General features: G+C 42.9%; 2 protein-coding genes across 3 annotated transcripts in view; one reads left to right on the top strand and one right to left on the bottom strand.

Annotated features, from left to right (window-relative positions):
* The window catches only part of mcmbp (minichromosome maintenance complex binding protein), a 43,081-nt gene extending 31,826 nt beyond the window's left edge, over nucleotides 1–11,255 (bottom strand). For both annotated transcript variants that reach the window (XM_068052892.1, XM_068052893.1), the window contains exons 1-2: nucleotides 11,102–11,255; nucleotides 920–1,005 (exon numbers count right to left, since the gene is read on the bottom strand). In XM_068052892.1, the coding sequence (XP_067908993.1) occupies nucleotides 920–1,005; nucleotides 11,102–11,159 (144 nt within the window). In that variant the 5' untranslated portion in view covers nucleotides 11,160–11,255. The remainder of the gene's footprint in view (nucleotides 1–919; nucleotides 1,006–11,101) is intronic.
* A 79-nt stretch (nucleotides 11,256–11,334) lies between these two features.
* The window catches only part of sec23ip (SEC23 interacting protein), a 155,492-nt gene continuing 146,306 nt past the window's right edge, over nucleotides 11,335–20,520 (top strand). The window contains exons 1-2 of the mRNA XM_068052891.1: nucleotides 11,335–11,510; nucleotides 16,036–16,580. Coding sequence (XP_067908992.1) covers nucleotides 11,384–11,510; nucleotides 16,036–16,580 — 672 coding nt within the window. The 5' untranslated portion in view covers nucleotides 11,335–11,383. The remainder of the gene's footprint in view (nucleotides 11,511–16,035; nucleotides 16,581–20,520) is intronic.

Genomic DNA, 20,520 nt, shown 5'->3' with positions numbered 1-20,520 from the left:
GACACTTCCTGGTTCAGATGCTGCATATCTCAGTAAGGATTTTTCAATCTGATTTGTTAAAACACACCATTGCTAGCCCTGTTCACACAGGTCCCAGATCCCCTGTAGAAGGTGCCGCGCCTAAGTGGATTTCTATCCACAGCAAGTTCCAGTGCAAAAACCCACAGAAAGTTATTGGGCAAGTGTAAATTCAGTTGCTGGTGATCACAAACTCCGGGCCGTACAAGACAAATGTTAAAAGGCAGCGCAAACACGGTTAATCCCTTCTCTAACTTGCTGCATCAGGAAGCTTCAAGCAATTTGATAAAACTGTCAAAGCCCCAAGGAGCAGAAGGAGACAGTATTCAAATGCTAGTTACGCAAATATTTTGGACACAAAAGAAAAATTCCGAACTGTATATGTAACCAAAAGCTTTTTCATTTGATTTTGAGTCGAAATCACAAGTGAGACCATGGCAAAGTAATTATTTAGTCTTTGCCTCAAGATCATAGATTCGGTCCTTCTTTACACAAGCCATTTTTTTGAAAGAGCATTTACAGTTATTTAACACGGGGGTACATCACAGGCAGGATACATCTCTCAAATTAAAGTACTTAATTACATTGACAATAGGGGCAATTTGAGGTGATGCAACTTTAAAATTAAATAGAAGTATACCGCAGGTTTTCAGTGCTGATATAAATATGCCAGCTGCATCTTTATCATATACCTGATTCATTGCGCTATGACATTTATTTGGTCATATAATTGTACTATAATGGCACTGAACTCAATGTTTTGATGTGACATCCACTAGAGATTTATTCAACAATAACTTCCAATATTTTGAAATGGTCTTATTCCTCACAATTCCTAAAGGAAAGCCATTGTTTGCGCCATCACTATTTTTGAAACATATTTACATGAATAACCACCTACCCAGCTTGATGAAGTAGTCTCCTTTAGCTTCTCTCTGAAATATTCAATCACTTTCTTTTCCCATTCACCACTGGCACCATTTTGAACTGCAAAAACAAAATTTCAAATCAAGGCCCAGGTTTTAAAAACACTTCCTAACCCGCAGTTCGATTTTCATGGGTTTGACGTAGGTGGTGAGATAGGTCAGAGATGCTACAATGTGTATTTATAGAGGACACTTAACATAAACACTAAGCCCTGATGATGACTGGAAAGGTGTCAGAATAGTCTCACACATGCACTTGGTTAATGCTGCGTCCGCCTGCGCCAGTACTGCTTTGCACTTGCGTGTGATGACATTGCTTATTCAACCACTCTCTCTGGCTCTGGGTAAGTGTGTCAGTCACTCCGCCTCTCGCTGCAGTCTTGTCCGTTGCCTCACTCGCCCCCTCTCACAAGCCCTCGAGCTCCTCTCCTGCACTTTGTGCCGTGCGGTGCTCCAGTCGTTGCCAGCTGTGGTCTGTCGGGCTCCATCTTACTCGGCACCTCAGATTTCATTTTTGAAGTACATAGATATTGTGGAGCTGTGCCCTCTCATTTGGTGGAGTTAAATTTCCAGTAACCAAAACTAATGCAGCATTGTTTGCAGTTTCCAGTTCAAAATTTAATTTTTTTCCCTCCGCTGTGACCCAGTCATCAAATTGCAAAAGAGTATTTAATGCAAAAATAACTATAATCAGTGTTTCTGTTCAAGTCCAAATAGGAGATGAATACAGTCATTGCACTGCTCCACAGGACTCGGCAACTCACTCTAACCCGACAGACCAACTCTTTCCCTCCTTCTGTTTTTGCTAGATCTGTGCCATCTTTGGTACAAGCAGCTGCCTGGCACCTTGCTGGCTTTGACTTCACAAGCACTGCAACTACATGTGCAGGAAGTGTACCCTCTGTAGTTGCGGCATCACCAAACTCAGCTGGACACCCATGGTGCTTCAGATACATTATCAGGCAAAAAAAGGAAGAGATATTAGCAGGGGGATGACCAATATGAGTTTTAAGTAGGGTCTTAAAAGAGAGAAAGCATAGAGGTTTAGGGATGAAATTCCAGAACGTGGGGTGCAGACAGCTGAAAGCATAACCACCATACAGTAAATGGAAAAGTCCTGGGGAAAATTGATGTACAGAGAGATTTGGGTGTTCAGGTCCATTGTTCCCTGAAGGTGGCAACGCAGGTCAATAGAGTGGTCAAGAAGGCATACGGCATGCTTTCCTTCATCGGACGGGGTATTGAGTACAAGAGTTGGCAGCTCATGTTACAGTTATATAGGACTTTGGTTCGGCCACATTTGGAATACTGCGTGCAGTTCTGGTCGCCACATTACCAAAAGGATGTAGATGCTTTGGAGAGGGTGCAGAGGAGGTTCACCAGGATGTTGCCTGGTATGGAGGGCGCTAGCTATGAAGAGAGGTTGAGTAGATTAGGATTATTTTCATTAGAAAGACGGAGGTTGAGGGGGGACCTGATTGAGGTGTACAAAATCATGACGGGTATAGACAGGCTGGATAGCAAGAAGCTTTTTCCCCCAGAGTGGGGTATTCAATTACTAGGGGTCACGAGTTCAAAGTGAGAGGGGAAAAGTTTAAGGGGGATATGCGTGGAAAGTTCTTTATGCAGAGGGTGGTGGGTGCCTGGAATGCGTTGCCAGCGGAGGTGGTAGACGCGAGCACGATAGCATCTTTTAAGATGTATCTAGACAGATACATGAATGGGCAGGAAGCAAAGAGATACAGACCCTTAGAAAATAGGCGACATGTTTAGATAGAGGATCTGGATCGGCGCAGGCTTGGAGGGCCGAAGGGCCTGTTCCAGTGCTGTAATTTTCTTTGTTCACCAATGTGGGGAGGGGGGGGGGGGGAAAAAAAGAGGGGAATAGAAAGTTTGGGAGTAGGGGACAGAGTAATGTAGATGGAGAAGGGCAAGGCCACAAAGGAACTTAGACACAAGGATGGAAATGTTGAATAGGAGATAATGTGAGACTGGGAGCCAATGTCAAGTAGCAATATAGTGGATGAGCCGGACTTAGCGTGCGATAGGATATGAGCAGCAAAATTTTGGATTAGCTGAAGTTTTTATAGCGTGGAGGATGGGAGGCCAGCCAGGACAGCACTGGAGTGTACAAGTTCAAGAATTGACAGGCCATGGATGATTCAACAGCATTTAGACTGAAGGAGGGATGGAGGCAGCCGATGTTAGAGAAGGAAGTAGGAATCTTTGTGACGGAGTAGATGTGGGAGTCGGAAGGTCAGCTTGGGGTTGAATAAGACAAGCATATTGCAAACAGTCCATTTCAATAAAAGGCACTACCCAATGGAGGAGGAGGTTGGAGTTGGTCGCAAGGACACAGAGTTTATGGCAGGAGTCAAAGACAGTGGCTTCAATCTTCTCAATGTCGGCACATCCAAGACTGGATGTCAGATAAGCAGTCCGTCAGCACACAGGGCGAGAGTAGTGGTTGAAAGGTAGAACTGGGTATTTCTAGCATAGCAATGTAAAAAGACCATGGCCAGAATTTTACGTTGAGCGGGAGGCCCTGCCCACCAGCCGAAAAGTTGGGGGCAAGCCCACCTCTGCCAGGCCTGGGGAGCAAGGCCAGGATTTTTCGTTCCCCAGGCCCTTAATTGGTCTTGCGTAGGACTGCCACTCCTTGAGGCAGGAAGTCCTGCTTAAATAGAGCTGCCAGCAGCTCTCAGACCCAGCAGTGCCACCGGAAGCGTTGGCCACTGCTGGGATTACACGCAGCCAAAGGCAAGAGGAAGGATGGCCCCGGAACCTAGGAAAGTTTTTAGGGCTTTGCCGGGGACAATCGGCCGGGCCCCCAGCGAGGCAAGGGGGGGTGGGTGGGGCGCCAGTTGAGGTGGGGGGGGAGAAAAAAAGAGAAGTGTTGCACATCGGGGGCGGTTGGGGCTTCGGGGGCTGTCCTCTATGGGGCACAGGGTGCCATCAGGAGGGCCGCCCCCCCAGCCCACAAGAAGGTCGCCTGGTTTTACCAAGTAGGGTTCTTGGGGCCTTTGCTGACGGCCACAGAGGGTAAAATACCCACGGCGGTGGGAGGAGGCCCTTAAATGACAGTTAATTGGCCACTTAATGGCCTTGATTGGCCTGGAGTAGGTAGGCGGTTTCTCACTGATTAGATTAATCTATAACAGGCTTATTTTTCACTAGGACAGTTATACAATAGAGTACAACTCTATCCAAGCACATAAGAGGTGTATTTATATTCTAGGTTTAACCTTGATGTAAAGCAGTCTTTAAACTGATTTGTGAGTGTAGTATGATGACCTGAAGATAGCCTCACTCTACTTTGCTCTGGAATTAAGTAGGACCTCAACCACTTCATCCTGGCACTACAGATATAGCTCAAATGCATGCTCAATCCCAAGGCCTCTGCAATAATCTAGCTTGGGGTTTAATAAGATGTCAAAAACCAGTTCCCATGATGATTTTCAAAGAATGCTCGATATTTAACAACTAAACTTTCACAGCTCAAGGTTTCAGTGAAGACAAGACTCCCAATGCCCAATAGACCCTTTAATACAGCTGATCCTAACTGCTCTTCAGACTCTGCAAGGGTGAACCACAAAGAAATGTACAAATGGAGACAACATTTTAACTTCCCTTGAACTTTTCCTCCCTCATAGTAATGGAAACACCTGTTTCCCAATAACTGCACCCTCATCAGTATAGATGAGGTCAAGTAAAACAACAACCTGAACTTATAAAGCACCTTTAACGTGGAACACCTTAGGATGTTTCACTACACGAGAGTTATAAACCAAAAGTTTGACACCAAGCTATCTTCTTCTTCTTTGGCCTCCTTGTCTCGAGAGACAAGGGAAGGTAAGCGCCTAGAGGTGGTCAGTGGTTTGTGGAGCAGCGCCAGGAGTGGCTATAAAGGCCAATTCTAGAGTGACCGACTCTTCCACAGGTGCTGCAGATAAAATTGGTTGACAGGGCTGTTATGCAGTTGGCTCTCCCCTTGCGCTCTGTCTTTTTTCCTGCCAACTGCTAAGTCTGTTCGACTTGCCACACTTTAGCCCCGCCTTTATGGTTGCCCGCCAGCTCTGGCGATCGCTGGCAACTGACTCCCACGACTTGTGATCAACGTCACAGGACTTCATGTCGCGTTTGCAGACGTCTTTAAAGCGGAGACAAGGACGGCTGGTGGGTCTGATACCAGTGACGAGCTCACTGTACAACGTGTTCTTGGGGATCCTGCCATCTTCCATGCGACTCACATGGCCAAGCCATCTCAGGCACCACTGGCTTAGTAGGGTGTATATGCTGGGGATGTTGGCCGCCTCGAGGACTTCAGTGTTGGAGATACGGTACTGCCACCTGATGCCAAGGATTCTCCGGAGGCAGCGAAGATGGAATGAATTGAGACGTCGCTCTTGGCTGACGTACATTGTCCAGGCTTCGCTGCCGTAGAGCAAGGTACTGAGGACACAGGCTTGATACACTTGGACTTGTGTTCCGTGTCAGTGCGCCATTTTCCCACACTCTCTTGGCCAGTCTGGACATAGCAGTGGAAGCCTTTCCCATGCGCTTGTTGATTTCTGCACCAAGCTATGTTAATAGATATTAAGGCAAATGATCAAAAGCTTGGTCAGAGGTAGGTTTTGGCACAGCCACCAATGGGGGAACAATTAAAATCAGGAATGTAGTAGTGTGGCAGAGTGGTCTAAGGTTCTAGTCTCTGTGGAGACGAGGTTTCGAATCCCACCGCTGACAGAATTTGAGCCATTTTGTCTTTGAGAGCAGCAAAGCACAGCGGGAGAGAGGAGCATTTAAAAACAGCACTGGAAACAACGGCAGTGGAAGAGCAGCAAAGCACAGAAGAGGGGAGCATTTAAAAACAGCCTGGGAAACCACCGGCAGCGGAGCAGCAAAGTGCAAAGGAAGAGAGGAGCAGTAGAGAGAGGCAGGGATATATTGCGAAGTGATGTCACAGGACAAGGAGTCACATGGGGTAAGTACCTTGATAAGCTTTTAATTTTTATTGTAATTTAATTAAATTAATCAACCATAATGTAAGACTGGATCAAGTAATTAATATAAAACTAAAGCCCCATCATAGAATTACAATGTTCAATTAATCAATCAAATCTAGGGATAAATTTAAGATTAAATAGAAAAGGGATAGCAACACTAAAGGGTTCTGAATTTTCCAGTAAATTAAAATCTGAGGTATATAAATAATGAGATAAGCAAAACTTTAAGTTAACCTCCTTATAAAATAAAATTACCTCAGCACAAGGGAAGCAGCTGATTGGCAAGTCTTTATTTATTTAAGTCAGTTAATAATCTAATAAATCTCAGCCCTGTGGAGTGCACATCCTGTTCTGTGTGGGATCTCCAGGACACTTCTTGTGTCCTGGACAACCATATGTGCAGGAAGTGCCATCCGTTGGAGTGGCTCAAGCTCTGGCTTTCAGAGCTTGAGCAGCAGCTGGTGTCACTGCAGTGCATCTGCAAGGTTGACAGTTTCATGGATAGCCCATTTCTGGATGTGTCACCCCACAGCCTAAGGTTATGTAGGCATAGAGGCAATGGCTGACTGCCAGGCAATCAAGGAGAACCAGGCAGGTAATGCAGGAATCCCATGAGTGCATGAGATACAGCACTGAAACAGGCCCTTCGGCCCACCGAGTCTGTGCCGACCAACAACACCCATTTTATACTAATTCTACATTAATCCCATATTCCCTACCACATCCCCACCTTCCTTCAATTCCCCTCCCACCTACCTATACTAGGGGCAATTTATAATGGCCAATTTACCTATCAACCTGCAAGTCTTTGGCTGTGGGAGGAAACCGGAGCACCCGGCGAAAACCCACGCAGTCACAGGGAGAACTTGCAAACTCCGCATAGGCAGTACCCAGAACTGAACCCGGGTCGCTGGAGCTGTGAGGCTGCGGAGCTAACTACTGCGCCACTGTGGTTGCAGCGTGAATCCAGAATGTTATGCTGCCTTTCTGGTACCAGGGTCAGGGATGTCAATCAGCGGCTGCAGAGCACTGAGGGGGGAGGGTGAACAGCCTGCAGTCGTGGTCCATATAAGTACCAACGACATATTTCGAAAGAGGAATAGGGTCCTGCAGGGAGATTTTAGGGAGCTAGGAAAGAGATTAAGCAGAACCTCGCAGGTAGTAATCTCCAGATTATTCCCAGTGCCACAAGCTAGTGTGTATAGAAACAAGGGGATAGAGTAAATGAATGCTTGGCTGGAGAGATGGTGCAGGATGGAGGCTTTTAGATTCCTGGGACATTGGGACCAGTTCTGGGAGAGATGGGACCTGTACAGGTTGCACCTGAACAGAGCCAATGACTTTGCGGGATGATTTGATAGTGCTTCTGGGGAAGGTTTAAACTAACTTGGCAGGGGGTGGGAACCAGGAGGTAACATTAGAATAAAAAAACAAGGTGCACAGAGAATTGGGAAAGCAGAGAGCACCAGAGTAAGAAACAGTATGGCATTAGACGGTGTCAGAGTAAGAGGGAATGCAGTAAGGTCTAAACCGGGTTTGCATGTATGTGAATGCAGGGAATGTGGTAAATAAAGTTGGTGAGCTGCAGCCACAGGTAGTCACACGAGGGCATGACGTTGTGGTGATAATTGAGACCTGGCGCAAAAAATGGACAGGACTGGGTACTAAATATTCCTGGATACAAGGTGTTCAGGAAAGGTAGGGAAGGAAAGAAAGGATATGGAGTGGCAGTGTTGATTAAGGTACTGGAGAGAGAGGATGTCCTAGAGGTGTCAAGGACAGAACTAATTTGTTTAGAGATAAGAAACAAAAAAGTACAATTACAGTACTTGCTGTGTTCTATAGGCCACCAACTAATGGGAAAGATATAGAGGAACACATCTGGAAGGAAATTACAGAGAGGTCCAAAAACTATGGAGCAGTTACAACGGGGAACTTTGATTATCATAATAAAGGCTGGGATACTAATAGTGCAAAGGGCAGAAAGGGGGAAGAGTTTCAAAAGAGCGTTCAGGAGAACTTGCTGCACTAATATGCTTCCAAGGAGGAAGGAGGCATTGCTAGATCTAGTTCTGGGAATCGAGGTGGGACAAGTGGGTTAAGTGTCAATAGGGGAACATTTAGGTGACAGTGATGATAGTATCATAAAGTTTAGGTTAGCTATTGAAAAGGACAAAGAGTAAAAATAATTAATTAGGGGAGAACCAATTTCAACAGGATGAGAACGGATGTAGCACAGGCAAATTGGAATCAAAGACTGGCAAGAAAACTGTAATTGAACAACTTAATGCAGAGGAATATAAAGTGATGCATTTTGATAGGAAGAATGAAGGGAGGCAATGTAAAATAAAGGGTACAATTCTAAATGGGGTGTAGTAGCAGAGGGACCTGGGGGTATATGTGTACAAATCCCTGAAGATGTCAGGTCAGGTTGAGAAAGCGGTTAATTAGGCATAGTGGATCCTGGGCTTTATAAACAGAGGCATAGAGTACAAAAGCAAGGAAGTTATGATGAATCTTTATAGAACAGTGGTTTGACCTCAACTGGCATATTATGTCCAATTCTGGGCATCACACTTTAGGAAGGATGTGAAGGCACAGTGGCGCAGTGGTTAGCACCGCAGCCTCACAGCTCCAGCGACCCGGGTTCAATTCTGGGTACTGCCTGTGTGGAGTTTGCAAGTTCTCCCTGTGTCTGCGTGGGTTTCCTCCGGGTGCTCCGGTTTCCTCCCACATGCCAAAGACTTGCAGGTTGATAGGTAAATTGGCCATTATAAATTGCCCCTAGTGTAGGTAGGTGGTAGGGAAATATAGGGACAGGTGGGGATGTGGTAGGAATATGGAATTACTGTAGGATTAGTCTAAATGGGTGGTTGATTGCCGGCACAGACTCGGTGGGCCGAAGGGCCTGTTTCAGTGCTGTATCTCTAAACTAAACTAACAGTCCCAGGGATGAGATACTTAAATTACGAGGATAGGGGATGTTCTCCTTAAACATAAGGTTGAGAGGAGATTTGATAGAGGTATTAAAAATCATAAGAGGCGTGGACAGAGTAGATAGGGAGAATAAAAGCAAAATACTGCAGATGCTGGAAATCTGAAAAAAAAAACAAGAAATGCTGAAAATACTCAGCAGGTCTGGCAGCATCTGTGGAGACAGAAGCAGAGTTAACGTTTCAGGTCCATGACCCTTCTTTAGAATTCAATAGATAGGGAGAAACTGTTCCCATTGGCGGAAGGGTCGAGAACCAGTGGATACTAATTAAGGTGATTGGCAAAAGAAGCAATGGCTACATGAGGAAAAACTTTTTTTTAATGCAGTGAGTGGTTAGGATCTGGAATGCACGGCCTGAGAGTGAGGCGGTGGCAGATTCAATCATGGCTTTCAAAAGGGAATTGGATAATTATCCAGATAAAAAAAAATTGCAGGGCTACAGGGAAAAGGCAGGGGAGTGGTACTAGCTGACTAGCTCTTACAGAGAGCCGGCAGGGACACAATGGGCCCAATGACCTCCTTCTATACTGTAACCATTATGATTCTATGTTCAAGAGGCCAGGATTCGAGGAGCACAGATATCTGAGGGTTGTGGAATTGGAGGAAATTACAGAGATAGTGAGGGGTAAGATCATGGAGGGACTTAAAAACAAGGATGAGCGTTGCTTAACTGGGAGCCAATGTAGGCCAGCTAGTACAGGGGTGATGGATAAACAGGATTTGGTGAGAGTAATGACATAGGTAGAGTTTTGGGTGACCTCAAGTTTACAGAGGTTAGAACTTGTGAGGCTGGCCAGGAATGCATTGGAATAGTCAAGTCTAGAGGTTACAAAGGCATGGATGAGCTGAGGCAAGGGCAGTCAGGCAATTTTATGACATTGGAAATAGACAATCTTAGTGATAGCTTGGATATGTGGTCGAAAGCTCAACTCGGGGTCAAATATTCCACCAAGGCAGCGAACAAACTGATTCAGCCTCAGACTGTTGTCAGGGAGAGGGACGGAATCAGTGGCTAGGGAATAGAGTTTTTGATGGGGACCAAAGTTGATGGCTTCAGTCGCCCCAGTATTTAACTGGAGGATATTTCTGCTCACCGTGACCTGGATGTCAGACAATGTACTCACTGAATAGGAGAGTCAGATACCTCCATCTGGCACTTGAGCTACTTTTACAGCTTCTGTTAAATCCTTGATCATGACTACTTATATCTGCTTCTCAGCCCCAACAGGTTGGCCAGTTTTGTGTAGAATATACACGTACAATGCTCTACACTAATCACACAACAATTCACATACAATCTAATACAATACATGTTCAGAAAGATATTCAATTTTTTTTTAAAAAAACAGATGCCTGATTAACAATGCACCCTGCTGGTAGTACTGTATCACAAAAGCACTCACGAAACCTTGATTTGAGATTGAACAGTGACCAAAACAGATATTTAATAATAAGGAAACCTGTGACCTGTCTAGAAAGCGCAGTGCCAGATTATATGCATCACACAGACCCTTCCAGGAGCTTATCCAGTAAGTGAATGTTGAATTCTGTTACTGGTAGGCGTTAAAATAAGTTATGTGGAGTACACTTTATCATTTGTGTAAATTAACACCCACCTATCTACCAAGGGAAATCCCCTAAAAGCACACAACACAATTGACCTAGAATATAAAGCATTGTCAGCCTTCTGACATTTCGACAAACTTGCAACATAAAACAAAAACATTACTATATTTTGGAATATTAAAGAACGTAATATCGTGTCTCAATCCTTGCTCACAACTAAACTAGGTTGTTTTTTTACAGATCCCAAAAAAACTTGTCCTCTGATATTACAAAATACATTGCAATGCCAATACTTTTAAAAGTAATTTATAGTTTAAATGCTCTTTAACATGCGATTAGTTTACAAGAAATAATAGATTTTTCTAAAACCTTGCCTTTTAATTAAGGATTTAAAAGAATATTTAAGATGTAACTTTAAACATGTCTCATAATTGAAGACCAATCTCCCCAAAAAGGGAGAGGATTGAGAAGCTGGGGGAGAGTAGAGCAAAGGGAGGCCTGCACAAGCTGCAGTCTCTGCAACTCGGCAATCGCACACCAGAAATAGGGGATTTAAAAAAAAAAGTAGGCCACAAAAACTAAACACTCACCAAAAATACCCTGCACTGCACTCAGAGGGTCGTTCAACCAGTCATCCACACAAGGCATGTTGAGAAGTTGCCGCAGGACAGAACACGGCCAGTCGAACTTTTTCACAGCCGCGGCCGATGGCAATGGCGGGAAAACCGCGTCACTTCACGTACGCACCCGCCGACCTCTGACCCCCCCCTCCCACGCACGCAGCGCAGTGACGTAACGGACCGCTTCACCTTTCACCCTCTGGCCGCCGGGCTTCGCGGAGCCAGTGGCGACGTGTCTGTGTGGGGAGGAAGATGGCCGAGAGGAAACCGAACACCAACTTGCTCTTCTCGTCCGACACTGAGTTCAGCTTCTCCGTGCCTTTCATCCCCGTCAGCCAGGCCCAGGCCCAGGCGGCGGACACCAGTCTTCTCTCAGCCGGTGGGTGAATGGTGAGGGAGCTGGGCTGCGGTGTGGAGTGTTGGCGGCGGGGGGGGGGGGAGGATAGTTGGGATCTGTGGGAGTCCCTGGCACTTCAGGGGCTCCCGCTTCTGGGACATCTGGATCGATGGATTTCGTTGCGTGGGAAGGTGTCTGCGCTTTCGTTAAACTCCCATAGAAAGTGTTCAGTCATCCACCGAGTGATTGAACTTGTCCATCACCAGGCCAGCGTTATACAGGGTGGTTGGAAGGAATGGTTCAGGTAGCCTCAGTCACTGAACATCCCCTGATCTGAGTCTCCACACAGTTCTGACGTGTATGTTCCATCTAAAAGGACATGGTTTATTTTATCTGTAAACATCTTTTATATATTGGCTGTATGTGGTATTGGCAAATTGTATAACATGTATGACATATAACACATTTTCTTTATTCTGTGGGAATTTAACACTCTGGAAGTCTTCTGTATGCTCACAGATGCTGGAGTTGCAGTACAGTTAGGTGTAACTCTATGTTAGGACTCTCGCCTCCCGAATCAGAAGATTGTCAGTTCAAATCCCACTCCAGGGATTTGAGCAGAAAATCTAGCCTGATAATCCAGTACAGTACTGAGGAAATACTGCACTTTCACAGGTGCTGTCTTTGCATGAAAATTTAAACCAAGATTCCATCTACCCCCTCAAGTGGATATAAAAATTCCATGGTGCTCGTTAGAAGAACAGGTGAGTTATCCCTGTCAATATTTATGTCACAACCAACACACTTTTTAATGAAAGATTGATCATTATCACTTTGTTGTTTGTAAGTTCTTGCTAAGTGCAAATTTTCTAATGTGTTTCCTACATTACGACAGGGTGATTAAACTTCAGAAGTATTTCATTGGCTGTAAAGTATTTTGGGTGTCCTCAGTTGTGAAAAGTGCTGCATAAATGCAAGACTTTCTGAGTAAGGTGTAGTTTTGTTTTGATAAATACACTGCAGATGGCATGGATATGCACACATGGAACAGTTGAAATTTAAAGTTAATATATTTTATTTTAAAGTCTATCTTCAGGAAATAGATGTAGCAATAGTTAAATAAGTTTAACTGGTAGAAAATATTAGCATTATTTAGGAATGCTTAAAATAGATTGCCAATCTAAGTGTCCTTATGTAAATATCTCTGCAATTTGTATGATGCGGAGAAGGGGTTTAGCAAATACATTGATTTCTGAAATCCTTTGGATGTTATTTGTAGATTTTCATCCACTTTTGGTCAGTATGTGAAGCCTTGCCCTTGCATGAAATCATAGTGTTAACATTTCCCTGATATATGTAGGAATTAAAGTTTGCTAGTGAAGATGTGTTCGCAATGTCATCTTATCTGAATAGATTTTTTGTGATCCTGTTATCATAGTATCTAAATGTTTTTGTGCAGTAGAAGGCTTCATTTCAATTTCTAGTGAATGTTTTTTTTCTGGTGAAGCATTACAACTTAGAACCTAGAAATACATCTCGTAAATTGAAAAACAATATTCTTTTAGTTTTTGCTATTTTTTTTATTGCACATTCATTTAAATGCTTCCATCTACAAAATGCCTTGTCATGTTGAAAAATCTGAGAACTTTGCATAATGTATTTCTTTTGAAGTGTAGTGACTGCTGTTATGTAGGCAAACATGGCAACCATTCTGTGCCAGCATTGTTGCACAAATGGTGAGATGAATAACTGCAGTTAATTTGGTCTTTGGTTGATAAATGTTGACCAAAATATCAGGAGAACTCTGCTTTATAGGATCTTTTAGTCTGAATAGTCAGACAGGATCTTGTTTAAAGGCTCATCTAACTGACTGATACTGGTTATGTTCTGTGTTCATGACATGTCCTCATCTCTGGAATCCTTTTCAGTTGCGACTGATGGTACTGTGGGCAGTAGAAATCTAAATGCAGGAGTAAAGATCACAGTGGTCTCAAAAGACACAAACAGATGTTCATGTTTTAGGGACAGATGCAATCCTTGATGTACCATAATGAGCTATGGATTATGTCAATTCTATGTACTGCCTGTAGTTGAAAATTTTTTAATATCCAGCTGTATATTTATTGATTTTGATATTCCATGCTTGCATTATGTTGGAGCTATACAATGCTAAAGGCAATGAAAGTACAAGGATCAATTTGAATGATGAATTTAAAAACAAGGAACCTATTGCATAACATCTGTTTTGTTTTTGGCACAGCAGCAAGCTCAGCGATCCTATTCCCGAGCTGTGGGCCCATTTTAAGCATCCCTATAGATTTGAGAACGATTCCTGGTGTCCTACTCTATGTTCTGTTTCCCCTCCCCTGCCTCTGACGGTTTCCCCCAAGCTCTTACAGGAGTTCTGTTAAGTCTTTGCATTTTAATTGTTCTTAAAGATTTTGCACAAGACCTGAAAGTGTCAGTATGACTCAAGTCTGAAGGTTGGGAATTGGGGAGGAGGCTTGCTAACTGGGTTTGGGTAAAGAAAGAAAGCTAGAAGAGATGTTCAAATTAAGAAAAGCAGCAGCAAGTAAATACAATTGTTTGGGGTGGGTGGGGAATCGCATGGAGATGGCAGGTGAAACCCAAGCAGAGTGGTGGGCAGAGATGTCTGGTCAAACTTGGCTGATCTCAGTCCCTGAGTTTCCAAAATTACCTCCACAGATATGGGTTTCAAGTTATCTTACATGGATTCCATAATTCTCTCAAAAGGGTATATTATCATTGATAAATGTAATATTCCATCTTTTAAGGAAATTTTTACCCAAGTGGTTAAGCAGAATCCTTTGTGCTCATAGGAGGGGCCAAAACTGCTTTCATTTGGTATTCAGGACCACATATGATCATATATGGGTCTCCAAATCATCAAGTTGGTGTGGTGAACAGTATCTTCAGCACATGAACGACAGCCAAACTTTATTTTAATTTTGGAGTTATTGCAATGTGTCTGAAAATAAAGGGATGTTATCAGCATATTGAGCAATTTTACCCCTAGAGCAGACAGACGCCATTTCAAGCCAGATTAATTAATTCTGGATATTGTTCAAAACCTGGATTTTCTGTGGGCATTTGCATTTGAAAATGGTAATTAAAAATCCAAAACAGCATGGCGGTCCCTACAGCGATCCGGGATCTATGTGAACAGGGCAAACAACGGTGTGTCTCTTTAACCAACCAGATTGAAGAATCCTTACTGAGACACGCAGAGTGTGAACCAAAAGGTGTAAATTTAGAATAGTTTATTCTGTGCCAGATCATGCACAGAAAGTGACGTAAATCGAAGGAAAAAAAGCTGGGATTAAGAAGCAGAGATAAGAGACAGAAAATCTGAAAAAATGAGACTCCACACTTGTAAAAATTAATTTTCATGGCCAGAGAGTTTGTTTGGCCTTAATTAAGACTTATTAACGTTGTTAATTCATTTACACTTGAATGGACAAATGCTAACCTTTTCTGGGTATCTGTTACATAAGAGCCTCAACCTCATGCTGTTCCATATATTTCAACTCAAAGTCTCTCCGTTGTATTTCACAGAATCGTTACAATGCAGAAGGAGGCCATTTGGCCCATCGTGTCTGCAGCAGCTCTCTGAAAGAGCAACTCCCTCAGTTCCATTACCCTGCCTTCTCCCCATAACCCTGTACATTCTTCCTTTTCATATAACTGTCTAATTCCCTTATGAATGCTTCAACTGAACCTACCTCCACCACGTTCTCGAGCAGTGCATTCCAGACCAATTCTAACTAATTTGTTTAGAATTTTTCAACAAATTGGCTTTTTAGCCATATGTATCCATGTGTTTGTGATGCTTTTGAAGGAATGTTGAGATTTGTTTACAAAGTCTTATTAAAGAGGAACTCCTGTTTCAGAAGCAAAATGTCTTGATTTCCCTAAGGTTGTGGGGTAAAAATTACGTTTTAACCAAAATCCCTTGAAGTTCTTGAAGAAGGAGCCTCAGAATTAGTGCCATTTTTAAAAAATCAAAAGTCACCAAAGTTCTTTTAAATCAAAATAAAGTTATTTTTAATTATTTAGTCAAATTACAAGTGTTTTTAATTCAGGAAAGTTGCCTTTATGGAGTTTTTGAGCCTACAGCATTAATGAGCTAAAGAACGCTATTAATATTAAAAACTGTCATCACATCCCATACTTTGAAATTCTGTTTCTAAATCCTTCTGTTCCCATCTCAAAACCCCTCTTTGATCTCATGTTCCTGATTTTCCCAGCTGCTGCTTTTGTATCCAGTTTTTCCCATTTCTGCGTAGCATTTGCCATTCTGCTATGCTAAAATTGCTGAAGTGGTGGTAGTGATTTGTTTTTTTTACACTTCGAGTTAACAAATTGAGATTCATTCATGAACCCTTGCAGCCAATTTTCTTAAACTAGACTCTTACTAAGTCAAATCAAAATCATAAAAATTAAAAAGGTAATCAATTATAATATTCTGAATGCATAGCTAAATATAGTTCTGTTTAAGTTTAAAAATTAAGACTGATTTCTGTTTTGCTGTTCTGTTTTTTAACAGATGAATCAACAGATGTTGGTGAGGAGGATAGTTTTGTGGGTCAGACTTCCTCTTCCACCAGCCATCCACCAACATTCAGCTATTTCACTCAGACTGCAACCAACAATGATCCTTTTGCAAATATTGGACACCATCCTTTGACAACGGCGACACCACCTGCAGGGACAGCTTCAATCTCAAAAGCTCCAGCTGAAGTACCTCTTGCTTCTACAGAAAATTCTGCACAGGATCCCTTTGCATTTCAGAGCCCACAGTCTCAGCCCGGCTACGTGGTGCCCCCGGTCTCTCAGTATATCAGCACAACGTACCAGAATACTCAGCCTGGGATTCCTACATCAACTGCTTTCACGTCTGTTTCCCCTCCTCAGACCCAGCTGAATTATAATCCTTATCGCCAAACTTCACAGAGTAGCAGAACCAGTCCCTACTTTACCCCACCTCAGTTTCAGCAAAGCCAAAGCCAAGGTCACCACCAGATGCCTCCCTTTCAGTCTACTGCCCCAGCCAATCATGTTTACCAGACGTCACCAACGTCTCCACCACAGGTAAGTTGAGCTAACGCCTGTCAAAATGCTTGTTACTGTTTGTGTTCTAACTCTGATTGTAGAATTGAGCAGAACGGCATGGCCCTATGCGTAATGGGAAATATAGCCAAGTTAGGAATAGTAGCTTTGCTGAGCTTTGATAGTATGATTTTAAGTGGCAGAAACCACAATGAGATAGTTAAAAGTAAAGGCTGAGAGTGTGAGATTGTGAAGATTAGCCGACACCGGTAATTGCAAAGACATCTGTTCTTTATGGCCTGATTGTGTGACTCCCTGTGGTTTGGAACAAATGGACTCCTGTGAATCAAATGATGTCCATCCCTGTGTGAGTGATAAGGAATGTAGGGCCCCTCTTATCAGTATATACTACCCTGCTTTAGGTAGCTGCAGACTGCACGAAACACTCAGGAATGTAAACCTAATAGAGATAGCAGGATGCGCCACAATTACTTGTCACAAGGTAGAGACAGAACTCATGATCAATGTAGGGAGTGAGACCAGAATGTTTATTGATGATTTCTATGCTCTTACTAATTAGCTTGCTTGTCCGCTTTCTTTTATCTTGCTGGTGCAAAACAATATTATGTTAGTAACAAGTATATATGGAGAATGGAGTGTATTGTTAACCTCAGTAACAGATGTACTGCATGTCACCACGTGGGTGAAGTTGAATTGTACCGCACTGATTGGTTAAACAAGGAGGTGTAGCATGGATCTTAATGTGTAAACAGTAGTATCTGTATCAAAAACGGTCACTTACCCTGGTGGACCCGACAGACTCTGGTGGAGTCGGTGTTGTTGTATTAGAGTAAGTCAGCCGGCTAAATGCGCAAATAAAGTAATTGATTTTATCTACACATCTGACTCGGTATATTTACTGAATCAGACTGAAGGCAAAAAGAACTCAGATTGTCATGATCTTCTGTTCAATCACAGAGCAATTTCAAAACAAATTAAAATTATGCTACAACTGCTGATACAGTTTGTAACTCAGCCACAACTCTGCAATATCTGTTGAAATCACAATTGAGAGACTGGCAACTAACAAAGAGGGGAATCCAGAAGTCTTCTATAAGCATGTAAATAGTAAAAAGGTAGTAAGAGGAGGGGTGGGGCCAGTTAGGGACCAAAAAGGAGATCTATACATGGAGGCAGAGATAGTAAATGAGTACTTTGCATCTGTCTTTACTCTGGAAGAAAATTCTACCAAAGTCATAGAGAAGCAGGAGGTAAGTGAGATATTGGATAGGCTAAAAATTGATAGTTATTAGAAAGACTGACTGTACTTAAAGTTGATAAGTCACCAAGACTGGATGGGATGCATCCGAGGATGCTGAAGGCAGTAAGGATGGAAATTGCAGAGGCACTGGCCATAATCTTCCAATCCTCCTTGGGTACAGAGGTGGTGCCAGAGGACTGGAGAATTACAAACATTACACCCTTGTTTCAAAAAGGGTGTAAAGATAATCCTAGCAACTACAGGCTAGTCAGTTTAATGTCGGTGGTGGGAAAAGGTTTAGAAAAAAAATTCTGGACAAAATCAGTAGTCACATGGACAAATGCAAGTTAATTAAGGAAAGCCAGCATGGATTTCTTGAGGGAAAATCATGTTTAACTAACTTGCTGGAGTCTTTTGAGGAGGTAACAGGGTTGATGAGGACAATGCTGTTGATGTGGTGTACGTGGACTTTCAAAAGGCATTTGATACAATGCCACACAACAGTCTTGTGAGCAAACTTGTAGCTCGTGGAATAAGAGGGATGGTAGCGACGTGGATATGAAATTGGTTGAGTGACAGGAAACAAAGAGTAGTGGTTAATGGATGTTTTTCAGGCTGGAGGAAGGTTTGTAGTGGAGCTTCCCAGGGATCAGTATTGGGACCCTTGCTTTTCCTGATATATATTAATGACCTAGACCTTGGTGTACAGGGCACAATTGCAAAGTTTGCAGATGATACAAAACATGGAAGCATTGTGAACTGTGAGGGGGATAGTATAGAACTTCAAAAGGACATAGACAAGTTGGTGGACTGGGCAGACAGGTGGCAGATGAAGTTCGATGCAGAGAATTATGAAGTGATTCATTTTGGTAGGAAGAACATGGAGAGTCAATATAGAATAAAGGGTACAATTCAGAAGGGGGTGCAGGAGCAGAGGGACCTAGGTGTATATGTGCATAAGTCATTGAAGGTGGCAGGACAGGTTGAAAGAGCGGTTAATAAAGCATACAGTATCCTGGGTTTTATTAATAGGGGCATAGACTACAAGAGCAAGGAGGTTATGTTGAACTTGTATAAGACGCTAGTTTGGCCTCAACTGGAGTATTGTGTCCAGTTCTAGGTGCCGCACTTGAGGAAAGATGTGAGGGCGTTGGAGAGAGTACAGAAAAGATTCATAGAATGGTTCCAGGGATGAGGAATTTCAGTTATGAAGATAGATTGGAGACGTTGGGACTATTTTCCTTGAAGAGAAGGCTGAGAGGTGATTTGATAGAGTTATTCAAAATCATGAGGCTCCTGGACAGAGTAGATAGAGAGAAACTGTTCCCACTCATGAAAGGTAGCAAACGAGAGGGCACAGATTTAAAGTATTTGGTAAGAGTAGCAAAAGTGACATGAGGAAAATCTTTTTCACGCAGCGAGTCGTTAAGGTCTGGAATGTGCTGCCTGAGAGTGTGGTGGAGGCAGGTTCAATTGAAGTATTCAAAAGGGAATTGGACAGTTATATGAAAAGGAAGAATGTGTAGGGTTATAGGGAGCAGGCAGGGGAATGGAACTGAGGGAATTACTCTGAGAGCCAGTGCGGACACAATGGGCCCAATGGCTGCCTTCTGCACTGCAACGATTCCTTGATTTAGGCTTGTAGCTACTGAGTCCCTTTTATCCTTCTGACATCAGGTGGGTGATCGACCCCCATTCCCTGAATCAGAAATTGTTCCAGTTTTGAAGCCATTCTGCCTCTTCCTGCGGCATAATACTGAGCCATGTTGGAGCTTGGAGAAAGGGATATACAGAAGAATTTGTGTACCTTGGGGTAATCTTAACTGTGTGGCTTCTCGTTTGTTATTGCCTAGGTGTTCCTTGCCTTTATAGATCTGGTAGCAAATAGGAAAAACCTTTTGTCTGTATTGAGATGCTGAGCATGATCTTGCTTATTAAACATTCAAAAATGGTACTATTTGAGGGAGCAAGAGTACTGAGGATCAGGCTGACATCCCCAGGCATACTTTACATTCAGCTTTTTAGGAAAGCTCAAGGTCACTGGAGGATTATGGATGAAGAATGCCATTCTTCCAATTTTAGTTCATTCACCTAAACTAACAGTTCTGCCGTGCAGCATCTAATTTCTTAACGTTTTTAAGATTTTCATCTCTAGTACTCTTCCCTGGGAGTCTATTCGATGTGAACATTCTCTGTGAAGAACTTCCTAATGACAGTCCGTTAACAAGTTTTTACATGTGACTTCCCTGTCCTGCTCTTGCAATTTATTTAAAATTAACATTCCATTGTGAAAGAAGCTATTTTTCCACATTCTATCATTTAAATCTTGTGTGCTTCACTTATTGGATGTCTCATTTGCAGGGCAAAGAGCTCATCCATGACAATTGCAACACCATTCATGGAGTGCTCATGTTAGCCATTTCTCCTGTCTGTGTGCAGTACTTTGCATTTGTCTGTATTCATTTTCATCTGCCATTGTTCTGCCTGCTTATGTATTTTGTTTGGTTCATTCTATTATTTCTGAGCAGTCTAATCCAGTCTCAATGCCCATCCTAGTTTGTAATCATCTGCAGTTTTGTTCAGCTAGCACTGGATTTCCCAAACCTCATTGAAAATTAGAAATATCCCATCCCTCGCACGTATTCACCTGTAACATGTATTCAATTCAGTCAATTTTTTTTTATCCACCCCCAAATTTACACTGCTTTTAACTTAACCGGT

Source organism: Heterodontus francisci, chromosome 20 (assembly GCF_036365525.1).
Source record: "Heterodontus francisci isolate sHetFra1 chromosome 20, sHetFra1.hap1, whole genome shotgun sequence".
In the NCBI taxonomy this organism is placed as follows: Eukaryota; Metazoa; Chordata; class Chondrichthyes; order Heterodontiformes; family Heterodontidae; genus Heterodontus; species Heterodontus francisci.
This window is presented reverse-complemented; position numbering and strand designations above follow the sequence as displayed.